At 42.0% G+C, this 12,526-nt stretch overlaps 1 protein-coding gene and 1 long non-coding RNA gene across 10 annotated transcripts in view; one reads left to right on the plus strand and one right to left on the minus strand.

Moving 5' to 3' along the window:
* Nucleotides 1–12,526, minus strand: part of LOC129857827 (receptor-type tyrosine-protein phosphatase U-like) — a 262,960-nt gene that overhangs the window by 81,961 nt on the left and 168,473 nt on the right. For all 9 annotated transcript variants that reach the window (XM_055926448.1, XM_055926452.1, XM_055926446.1 and 6 more), the window contains 3 exons: nucleotides 9,635–9,952; nucleotides 3,603–3,712; nucleotides 1,558–1,759 (listed from right to left, as the gene is read on the minus strand). In XM_055926448.1, coding sequence (XP_055782423.1) covers nucleotides 1,558–1,759; nucleotides 3,603–3,712; nucleotides 9,635–9,952 — 630 coding nt within the window. The remainder of the gene's footprint in view (nucleotides 1–1,557; nucleotides 1,760–3,602; nucleotides 3,713–9,634; nucleotides 9,953–12,526) is intronic.
* Nucleotides 10,192–12,526, plus strand: part of LOC129857830 (uncharacterized) — a 47,383-nt gene continuing 45,048 nt past the window's right edge. The window contains exons 1-2 of the long non-coding RNA XR_008759946.1: nucleotides 10,192–10,370; nucleotides 10,490–10,564. This is a non-coding gene — a long non-coding RNA (uncharacterized LOC129857830). The remainder of the gene's footprint in view (nucleotides 10,371–10,489; nucleotides 10,565–12,526) is intronic.

Below are 12,526 nucleotides of genomic sequence, written 5' to 3' on the forward strand. Positions count from 1 at the left end.
GGCACAGCTATTTTCAGGTCTCTCCAGAAATGTGCGATCAGGTTCAAGTCTGGGCTCTGGCTGGGCCACTCAAGGACATTCAGAGACCTGTCCCGAAGCCACTCCTGCAGTGTGTTGGTTGTGTGCTTAGAGTCATTGTTCTGTTGGAAGGTGAACCTTTGCCCCAGTCTGAGGTCCTGAGCGGTCTGGAGCAGGTTTCCATCAAGGGTCTCTCTGTACTTTGCTCCATTCATCTTTGCCTCGATCCTGACTAGTCTCCCAGTCCCTGCCACTGAAAAACATCCCCACAGCATAAGGCTGCCACAACCATGTTTTACCTTAGGGACGTTGCCAGGTTTCCGTCCAGATGTGACATTTAGCATTCAGGCCAAACAATTCAATATTGGTTTCATCGGACCAGTTAATCTTGTTTCTCATGGTCTGAGAGTCCTTTAGGTGCCTTTTGGCAAACTCCAAGCGGGCTGTCATGTGCCTTTTACTGAGGAGTGCCTTCTGTCTGGCCACTCTACCATAAAGGCCTGATTGGTGGAGTGCTGCAAAGATGGTTTCCCTTCTGGAAGGTTCTCCCATTTCCACACAGGAACTCTGGAGCTCTGTCAGAGTGACTATCGGGTTCTTCGTCACCTCCCTAAGCAAGGCCCTTCTCCACCAATTGCTCAGTTTGGCCGAGTGGCCAGCCCTAGGAAGAGTCTGAGTGGTTACAAACTTCTTCCATTAAGAATGATGGAGGCCACTGTCTTCTTGGGGACCTTCAATGCTGCAGAAATATTTTGGTACCCTACCCCAGATCTGTGCCTCGACACAATCCTGTCTCGGAGCTCTACGGACAATTCCTTCGACCTCATGGCTTGATTTTTGCTCTGACATGCATTGTTTACTGTGGGAACTTATATAGACAGGTGTGTGCCTTTCCAAATGATGTCCAATCAATTTAGTTTACCACAGGTGGATTCCCATCAAGTTGTAGAATTATCTCTGATCAATGGAAACAGGATGCATCTGAGCAAAATATGTTGTCTCATTGCAAAGGGTCTGCATACTTATGCAAGTAAAGTATGTCTGTTTTTTATTTTTAATACATTTGCAAACATTTCTAAAAACCTGTTTTCGATTGTCATTGTGTGGTACTGTCTGTAGATTGATGAAGAGAAAATGCATTTAATCAATTTTTGAATAAGGCTGTAACGTAAAAACATGTGGAAAATGGGAAGGGGTCTGAATACTTTCCGAATGCACTGTAAATGGGGCGGCAGGTAGGCTAGTGGTTAGAGCGTTGGGCCAGTAACAGAAAGGTTGCTGGATCGAATCCCTGAGCTGACAAGATACAATACTGTCGTTCTGCCCCTGAAAAAGGCAGTTAACCCACTGTTCCCCGGTAGGCCGTCATTGTAAATAAGAATTTGTTCTTAACTGACTTGCCTAGTTAAATAAAGGTTATAAACTGCCTTAATGTTGCTGTACCCCAGGGATCCTCAATAAATACAAATGCAAATGGATAGACACACATTCAAGTGTGAACACATACACATGCAGTTGTACACACATATCGACTCTCACCAGAAATGTTGGTGGTGATCTCAGTTAGGGCGGTCTGGCCGAAGCCCTTGGTTGTGCGGGCACGGACAGAAATCAGATATGTGGTGCCAGGGTGAAGGTTGGAAAACATGTGATAGGTCTCATTCCTCAGCTTCGACACTGTTCTCCTAGGTCCTGGCACATTGATGCCTGGGTCAGACGACTCAATGCTCTGATAGCTGATCTGTGGACAAATAAGAAAAAGACACCAGAATGATTCATATAGCAATTATTTCTAAGAGCATGAGTTATTTACTTTGTGGAGCAACTACCTTTTAACTTTTGTTCAATTGATTTTCTCTGAGGATTCACATCTGACTTTGAAAATTGTGCTGCTGCTTTAAGTCAATGTACTGATTGGCAATGTTGCTTTTCAAATCAAATTGCATTAATCACGTGCTTAGTAAACAACAGGAAAATAGAGAAATAACAGAAAAGTAAAGAAAAGTAAAGTTATAATAAAAAGTAAAGTTATAATAATATATAAGTATATAACTTGGCTATATACTGAGTCGATGTGCAGGGGTACAAGGTAATTGAGGTAGACATGTACATATAACTAGAAATAAAGTGACGGAAATAGTAGCAGCAGCATATGTGATCCAGTCCAGTGTAATGCTGTTATTTTTTCATGAAAGTGGAATCATTATGAAACCGTTATTGTTTTGTGTGTTTACAGATTTCCCAACCTGCGGGTTGCACAATGACAAGATGTTAATGATTTTGTCTGGCTTGCTCATCCATTCATAATGGTCAAACCTGTAGGACATTCATGCTAATGTGGAAATGGGTTCTGTGTGAAATAGTGATGCTGTTGGAAGCAATTTTTTCCCCACCCAGTCAAACTGTCTTATGGGATCCACCCATGTCAGAGAGTAATGTAAAAACTGGGAAAGTTAAATAACACAGACACGCCTTGCTTCCCACTGACTTGAACCAAACTATTGACTATGCAGATTATTTTAAGAGCACGATATGCCCATGCAGGTTTGGTAACTGTGAAGACAGCCAATGACTGTACACAGTACACACAGAGACCTATGTGTTCCTCATAAAAGCCAACATAAAAGCCGATAATAGCCTTCAGAAAGAGCAAAGAGGACCAAGGAGGGGCTTGTGAGGCTGGAGTCATGGCGATCGATGGGCTCAGGGAGACTGGTCAAAGCTTTAATGGGGGAGAAATGAAGAGGATTCCTTCTGTGGCTGTGTCTAAATCTCTCTTTGTCAGCTCAGAGAGATCAGGAAGCTACAGGGAGAAAATCCATCCACTTTATATGTCAAACCACAAATCCCATTTAATAATATCCTCCTTGAGATGACATTGAAAGAGAGAGGGCTGGTTGAAGGCTTGAGGTTGGTATAGGTAATACTGTAATGAGCCCCTACCATAGGTGAAGAGAAAATGGTGAAAGCAAGACTAACGTTACCAATTGTATGTTTTCATCTGCGACCTACTCCAAAATTAGCATGAATAAATTAGTGCTAATAAATGAGGGTGAAAAATGTGATGATGCATGGCAGTGCTAGAGTATATGCTGATCAATATTTTTCTTAACTTCTCTTGGTGACAATGTGCCAGACTATTTGCTAGCTCTAAATGTACTGTTAGATGAGCGGAGAGAAACAGAGAGCGCTCTGGGGATGGACTATGAGCGTGTAAAAAAATGCCATACACAGCCACACATATAGAGAGGCTGATATGTACTGTAGCTTCTGCCTGTATTCTTAACGTCAAACAGCTGTGTTGTGTCTATTACGTCAATTTACAGCCACCTGTAAAATATAGCTAATGTTCTGTCCTTGTTTCTAACTCTCTTTTTGAAAAGTTCTGTGACATTTCTCTCCTAGAACTTACCTGTGCTAATCAATGCCTGTGACACTGCTCTTGCTGACCTATACTACAAGAATCAATGCCTACAAACTCTAATAGGATATGAGGGTCAGGAGTGTGAACCTGAGAATTTTGGGAGGAGATGTTTAGAGAAAGATGATTGGAGGGCATCGAGCAGAGTGGGAAGCATCCTTACCTCATACTGGGTGATGAGACCATTGGGTTCCACTGGCTCCTCCCACTTGAGGAAGATCATGTCTTCCAGGGGGGTGAAGGTCAGCGATTCAGGGGTGATGCCACCGGGAACTATGGGAAACAAGCAACAGGTCGGGAAATTGAAGCAGTAAAATCATGGCAAGTATCTCATAATGTCAATATCATATTCAGTGGTCAATGTCACTGAGTCTCTCTTACAATGTTAGCCTTAGAACTGAGAATTCTGCATCATGTAGGACATAAAGGACTATATTTTGTGTCAGAGTCAGAGAGTGTACAAGCAAAGAGAAAACGAGATGATTGATGGATATAAAACCACTGAAGTAGAGTAATCACTATAGTAAATATCAAGTACTTACAATCAATTCAGATCGATCAGGTTCGTACTATCATCATGAGGGTGAGGTTCATATTACATGATATAAATAAAATACATTTATTTGAGTACTGAGTCTGACAGTGACATGAAGACTACTGTAGCTCTGCTGGAGTCGCTTTTATTGATAACTTTGACACCTTCTGGAAACAGAAGACACTCTTCAGGAATGATGGCGTCCATCCAAATCATCTTGGCTCCTGGACTCCGTCCACACACTTCAAGGTTGCATTGAAACAATGACTGGTAAATGATCCAAGACCAGATCAGTTAATCCCTACCATTGTGACAATGAGTCATCACAACGCTAAATCAAATGTACATGATCTTAAGGGCATTGCAAACACAATGTAAGTCATTTAATGTATGTACCCCTAATTGCACCGAATACATCTGTTCATCCTACAGCTATTGTAAGCAGTAATCATGAGCCTATATACCAGAGTTACTTTTAGCACTGTGGCGGTGTGCAATAGTAGGAAGACCTCAGCTCCAATGTAAATAACATGGGTAAGTCTACCTCTGATAAGCTTCCCAGTAAAGCATTAAAAACAATCAGGCAACACAGAAAAGTGCTAAAAATAGCCAATTTTAACATATGTAGCCTAAGAAACCAGATCCATGAAGTCAATAACTTGCTTGTAAACAGATGACATTCATATTCTGACTATCTCTGAAACTCACTTAGATGATACAGTGGTAGCAATACATGGTTGTAACATCTACCGAAAAGACAGAAATGCCAATGGAGGCGGTGTTGCAGTTTATATTCAGAACCACATTCCTGTAAAGCTTGGAGACGATCTAATGTTAAATACTGTTGAAGTAATAGGGCTATAGGTTCATCTGCCTCACCTAAAGCCAATTCTTGTGGTAAGCGGCTATAGACCACCAAGTGCTAACAGTCAGTATGTGGATAATGTGTGTGAAATGCTTGAAATTGTATGTGATATCAACAGATAAGTATTTTTTCTGGGTGATTTAAATATTGACTTGCTATCATCAAGATGCCCACTCAGGAAAAAACTTCAAACTGTAACCAGTGCCTGCAACCTGGATCAGGTTGTCAGTCACCCTACCAGGGTAGTTACAAACAGCACAGGAATTAAATCAACAACATGTATTGATCACATTTTTACTAACGCTGCAGATATTGCTTCAAAGCAGTATCCAAATCCATAGAATGAAGTGATCACAATATAATAGCCATATCTAGGAAAACCAAATTTCCAAAGTCTTTACCTAATATGGTGTATAAGAGGTCATATAACAAATTTTGTAGTGATTCATATGTTGATGATGTAAAGAATATTTGCTGGTCTGTGGTGTGTAATGAGGAGCAACCACACGCTGCACTTGACACATTTATGAAACTACTTATTCCAGTTACTAATAAGCATGCAACTATTAAGAAAATGACTGTAAAAACTGTTAAATCCCCTTGGATTGATGAGGAATTAAAACATTGTATGGTTGAGAGGGATGAGGCAAAAGGTATGGCAATTAAGTCTGGCAGCCCAACTGATTGGCAAACGTACCGCAAATTAAGAAATCAATCACTAAACAAAATTAAAATTAAAATAATCTACACTATGAAGCAAAGATAAATGATTTAACTTCTTATGGCTGCAGGGGGCGTATTGAGTAGCCAGATTATATGTGCCCATTTCAAACGGCGTCGTACTCAATTCTTGCTCGTACAATATGCATATTATTATTACAATTGGACAGAAAACACTCTATAGTTTCTAAAAACGTTTGAATTATTTCTCTGAGTGAAACAGAAATCCTTCTGCAGCACTTTTCCTGACCAGGAAGTGAAATGTCAGAAATCTATGCTCTGTTCAACCTCATGCCTATACATGGGCGTGTTACGTAGGAGTCTACAAACACTTCCTACGCCTTCCCCTGGTTGTCAAGATGCGGTGAGAGAAGACATTTCGTGTCTATCTTGGTCAGAGGTGGAATAAAAGGTCTTTGTTTGACGTGACCGTCCATATCCTGTTTCTGGAGCGCGCGAAAGAGGACACGGATATGGCTTCTGTTTAGCTGTGGTTATGAAAGACGAACATCTCCGTCTTAGATTTGATTTGATACATGTCACCATATCATCGTAACGTATGTTTTTTCAATATAGTTTAATCAGATTATTGAAACTTTTTCGGGAGTTTTGCCGTGTTCCGTTTTCTAATTTTGTTGACGTTGGAGTAATCCGTGTCACTTGGCAAGTGCCCATGCTATATGAAGAGGGATATTTGCCATTCCAGATCAAAACAACGACTATTCTGGACAAAGGACACCTTATCCAACATTCTGACGGAAGACCACCAAAAGTAAGAAACATTTTATGATGCTATTTCTAATATCTGTCGTGCATGTTGACTGGTCGTGGGCGCCCAAGTGTTTCTGGCTATTGTGGCTATGCTAATATCACGCTACATTTTGTTTGCGCTGTAAAACATTTAATAAATCGGAAATATTGTCTAGAATCACAAGATGCCTGTCTTTCAATTGCTGTACACTATGTATTTTTCAGAAATGTTTTATGATGAGTAATTAGGTATTTGACGTTGGTGTCTGTAAATATTATGGCTGCTTTCGGTGCAATTTCTGATTGTAGCTGAAATGTAAACTATGATTTATACCTGAAATATGCAAATTTTTTGAAAAAAACATATGCTATACAATAAATATGTTATCAGACTGTCATCTGATGAGGTTGTTTCTTGGTTAGTGGCTATTTTTATCTTTATTTGGCCGAATTTGTGATAGCTACTGATGGAGTCATAAACTGATGGAGTAAGAATATTGGTGTCTTTTGCTAACGTGATTAGCTAATAGATTTACATATTGTGTCTTCCCTGTAAAACATTTTAAAAATCGGACATGTTGGCTTGATTCACAAGATGTGCACCTTTCATCTGGTGTCTTGGACTTGTTAATGTGTGAAAGTTAAATATTTAAAAAAAATAACTTTTGAATTTCGCGCCCTGCACTTGAGCTGGATGTTGTCATAAGAGTACCGGTGTCAGGCTGCAGCCATAAGAAGATAAAGAATGATAGTAAAAAGCCTTAAATGAAATTTTGGGGAAAAAGCCAAGGCGGCTCCTTCATTCGTTGAATCAGATGGCTCATTCATCACAAAGCCAACTGATATTGCAAACTACATTAATGACTTTTTCATTGGCAAGATAAGCAAACTTAGGGATGACATGCTAGCAACAAACGCTGACACTACACATCCAAGTGTATTGGACCAAATCATGAAATTTACGAATTCCGTAAAGTCAGTGTGGAAGAGGTGAAAAACTTATTGTTGGCTATCAACAATGGAAAATTACTGAGGATAATAGCAGACGATATTGTCACTCCTATTTGCCACATCTTCAATGTAAGCCTACTAGCGAGCGTGTTCCCTCAGGCCTGGAGGGAAGCTAAAGTCATTCCACTACCCAAGAATAGTAAAGCCCCCTTTACTGGCTCAAATAGCTGACCAATCAGCCTGTTACCAACGCTTAATAAACCTCTGGGAAAAAATTGTGTTTGACCAGATACAATGCGATTTTACAGTAAACAAATTGACAACAGAATTTCAACATGCTTATAGGGAAGGACACTCAACAAGCACAGCACTTACACAAATGACTGATGATTGGCTGAGAGAAATTGATGATACAATTATTGTGGAGGCTGTCTTGTTAGACTTCAGTGCAGCTTTTGACATTATTGATCATAGTCTGCTGCTGGAAAACTTTTGTGTTATGGCTTTATACCCTCAGCTATAATGTGGATAAATAGTTATCTGTCTAACAGAACACAAAGGGTGTTCATTAATGGAAGCCTCTCCAACATAATCCAACTAGAATCAGGAATTCCCCAGGGCAGCTGTCTAGGCCCCTTACTTTTATCAATCTTTACTAACGACATGCCACTGACTGAATAAAGCCAGAGTTTCTATGTACGTGGATGACTCAACACTATACACATCAGCTACTACAGCAACTCAAATGACTGCAACACTTAACAAAGAGCTGCAGTTAGTTTCAGAGTGGGTTAGAAATGTCAATATCTCCTGGCTGAAAGTGGAGGAGATATTGACTTCATCACTACTTACTACATAGAGCCATGACTTAATAGAACTACCCCCATCAAGTAATTGATGCAAGCGGTAAAATTACATTTAAAAAACAGATTAAAAAACACCTTATGGAACAGCGAGGACTGTGAAGCAACACAAACATTGGCACAGACACATGCATACACACACACACACACACTATACATACACATGGATTTAGTACTGTAGATATGTGGTAATGGTGGAGTAGGGGCCTGAGGGCACACATTGTGTTGTGAAATCTGTGAATGTATTGTAATGTTTTAAAATTGTATAAACTGCCTTAATTTTGCTGAAGCCCAGGAAGTGTAGCTGCTGCTTTGGCAGCTAATGGAATCCATAATAAATACAAATATAATTATTGTACTATAGTGGACAGGGCATTTCTATTGTACCATGAGTCTTATGCCTTCAAAATATCAAAATACCTCAGTGAAATAGTGGTGATTAAATGCATCCTCAGCTGATGGCCAGTGATGACATTCCTTAGTATAAATGCTGAATGCTGTTAAGACTCTGTCTGGCCTGGACACCAGGGGAAGCCTGGCCTAGACACATCCCTATAAAAACAATGCTAACTGTTTTTATAGTATCCTCTGTGTGCTGTGGTTTTCTATTCCAGACCACAATCCCCATTAGTCTCTCTCCCTCCCTTTTTCTCTCATTCTCATTCGCTCTCTCACACACTTTTTTTCTTTCTCCCTTTGGTGTGAAAACAGTGCGTTTGTTTAGTTTCTTTTTATTGGAAAAATATATTTGTCCTTCAGCCAGGCATCTGCAATGCACAGTTGGCTGCCTTGGCTCAAAGGGAATATATTGAGAGATATGGGGGAAAATCCGTTCTCTCTGGCTTCATTTTCATTTGAGAAATGAGATGCATCCTTTGGTATGCTGATGCAGCCTCTTGGAGATGGTGTCAATGCTTTTATTCTAGTCTACTGAGGCACAACCGCATGGGACAGGAGACGAACCATGATAGTTATGAATCCTTTCAATCACACTGTAGCTACTGATGTTGACTGACCCCATGTTATCAATCCCAACTGTATAGATAGCCAGATTTTTTTTCCCATTTTAACAGCATTATTTTGTTAATTTGTTAACACAAATACGAATTTAAAGCAGAGATAATACCCTCCAGAGAAAGGTTTTGGATGACTCCCTAGGTACTTCCGGTTATTTTGGTCTCACAGATGTTTCACCACAACCTAAACAGACAGACACCAAAGTGATCCCTGAACAGTCTGTCACTAAAACAGCCAAGTGTTTCTTACAGGTCTCTGGGAAGCAGGGATTGAGAAGGTAGACAGCCATGTGAGGAGGTTGGAAAGCAGCCAATTAGGGCACTCTAACACAAGACGGTTCCTATCAATCTACTTCCTATGAATATGTGCCCTGTATGTATCAGTTCCTTTTTATGTCTCAAACATTCTCCCATGTTATTCTGGTTTCTCTGAATATGTACCCTGTATGAGCTCCTACGTACAGTATATGTCTCCAACATTCTCCCATCACTTACTGTCCTCTTCAGTCTGGAAGGTGACTTCCCGACCCTCCTTCTTGCCCTCAGGGTTGGCGAGCGCCAAACGGACCTGGATGGAGTGGTAGGCTGGCAGGTCGCGCAGGGTGAAGCGTGAGGCATTGTGCTCAACCGCCAGGCACTCACGCACTGTAGTGTTGTGCCCACCGCCACCCCCTGCAGTGGCATAGCGGTAGCACAGGGACACAGAGTAGGTGTGGCAGCGGGTCAAGTTGTAGGCCAGTGTCTCCCACTGCAGGGTCAGCTGCCTGGACTGGATCTCTGAGGCTGTGAGACTTCGCAAGGCCCGTGTGGGTTCTAACAGAGAGGGAAGGCAGGAGGAAGGGAGGGAAGGAAGAGAGAGAAGGTAATGTTATCAACTAGGTCCAGGTCTTCTTTTGAAAAACATGTTTTATCTCAAGAGACTAACCTGGTTAAATAAAACGTAAATAAAAACTGTTTAAACACAGTGTAAATTACGAAATCCGCCAGTTATCTTTATTGCTGGGTCATTTTGGATAGGCTGCATGTTTTTAGTAGTCACCCAGTTACTTCTGGTCACTGCTGGGTTTGGGGCCAACACTGTTTCTTTTGACTCAAGCAGAGAGAACTAAAGCCTTGTCTTTCTATTCCTCCCTCGGCAGAGACAGATAGAGGGATACAGAGGTACTGAGAAGCCTCTGTGCCTTCAAGCACAAGCCAGTCAGTGTTGCAGTAAGAGATACAGGCTACAGGGGTGAGCCAAGGACAATCTCAGGCAACACACTACCAATGGAGGCATTTGTCACATTATTGATGCCTTTTTGTCAAACAGTATTCCACATAATGTATTGTATTGCTTTGTTCTTTTAATAGGGATTCGTAACTAATGGCGGAGGAGAGTGAGAGTGACAGAGGAGATATGGAGCGGAGGGCCCAGCAGTAAGAAGAGTAAGGTTATACCAGCCAACGTCTTCATTCCTGCACTGACTATCACACTCAAAGGGATTCTTCTCTTACTGCAGCTATTTGTGCTGAGAACTAAAACAATGAAGCTAATGCATTGATAAGCAATGGAAGCTTAAAGGAACAAAGGCAGTAATCAAAGGAGATGGATTTGAAAGGTGTTCTCTAAATATGCAAGACACATACGAGCACAAACAGGCACATGCACACACACTAACTCACCACTCAAAAAGTCATCTCTTCCTTGCAGATATTTATCTCTTTATCCCTTTCTATTCATTATATCTCTCCCTGAAGTGTATCCATTTATCCCTTCCTATTCATTATCTTTCTCACTGAAGCAACATTTCATGAGACTGGCAATCTATACTTAAGCCTCTCCACAGTCACCTGTTTACTTTCCAATTATTTTTTTTTGCATTTCGGTCTAGAAGGAAGCATGACCACTGCATTGTTCTGAACATCAGTTTGTGATAGCAGAAAAATATGTGGGCTGGGTAATCAAGTTGTGGTACATTAGACGCGGCAGGAAATGTTTGAACAATTGTTCAATTTGATTGAGGATTGTCTTTATGGTGTAATTGACAGTCTGCACAGTCTCAAAGCTAAATAATGAGGGGCTTTAAACTGACAAACTGATGAAAAAAAACACAGAAGAGGCCACAGTGTGCCCATTGTGGATTTTCATCAAATTTGACTTTTGTGCCACCACCCTTCCCCTTGCCCAGTCTATTTGCCTGCATACCACGCTCGACTGTGTGCAACGCACTCTCCCTGGCAGCCTTCGGAGAGGGGTTGCAGTATCCCCAACATTGCCCAGAGCGACATGCTTATTCCTCACGGTATAGAAGTGAGAGGAAAGGAAGGGGAGAGCTTCTGGTTTATTACCCCCAGTAATACTGATCCATGGGATTAACTGTGGACAGGGTTGTCCTTGGCCTGGGTTGGTGCTAAGCTGTGGAGGGAGTCTGTGGAGACTTAACCACAGGGGAGATGGTAGATGAAGGAAGAGTGAAGCAAGATGCAGTCACTGACAGAGAGGCCTGACATGATGGGCGTGGAAGACGAGCTGTGAAAGGCATTAGCACTCTCTGTAATGTTCCTAATTTTGGTCGGGCACCGGCATGAAGCCCCTCGCTCGGCATAGAGGTTTGGTGGCAGGAGGCTCTCCAGAAGGCTCAGTGACCCAGAAACAGGATGAAGCCTATTAACGTGGTTTGGAAATAACTTGTCTTCTCTGTGATTTACTTGAGGGGCTTAGAGCTACGATAATGCAGCCCTGCTGATAATCACAGTGATGGCTCATCAAGCACACCTGGCTGGCCATCAGAGGCGGGCGGAGACCATGTCCATATTCACGGCCATTAGTTTTACACCACTCACAGGAGTTCCGGGCTCCACTATATAGGTCAGAGCAAGCCAGGTAGAGAGGAGTTGTTCACACGGAACAGCAGAACATACCCAGTCCATGGCAACACTCTTTTTTGGAGAAGAAATTCACTTTAGTTGTGCAAATGGAATATACAAAATGTGGAAATTATAGGCATTTAGCAAGACACCCCCAATAAAGGAGTGATTCTGCAGGTGGTGACCACAGACCACTTCTCAGTTCCTATGCTTCCTGGCTGATGTTTTGGTCACTTTTGAATGCTGGCGGTGCTCTCACTCTAGTGGTAGCATGAGACGGAGTCTACAACCCACACAAGTGGCTCAGGTAGTGCAGCTCATCCAGGATGGCACATCAATGCGAGCTGTGGCAAGAAGGTTTGCTGTGTCTGTCAGCGTAGTGTCCAGAGCATGGAGGCGCTACCAGGAGACAGGCCAGTACATCAGGAGACGTGGAGGAGGCCGTAGGAGGGCAACAACCCAGCAGCAGGACCGCTACCTCCGCCTTTGTGCAAGGAGGTGCACTGCCAGAGCCCTGCAAAATGACCTCCAGCAGGCCAC

Source organism: Salvelinus fontinalis, chromosome 6, assembly GCF_029448725.1.
Source record: "Salvelinus fontinalis isolate EN_2023a chromosome 6, ASM2944872v1, whole genome shotgun sequence".
In the NCBI taxonomy this organism is placed as follows: domain Eukaryota; kingdom Metazoa; phylum Chordata; class Actinopteri; order Salmoniformes; family Salmonidae; genus Salvelinus; species Salvelinus fontinalis.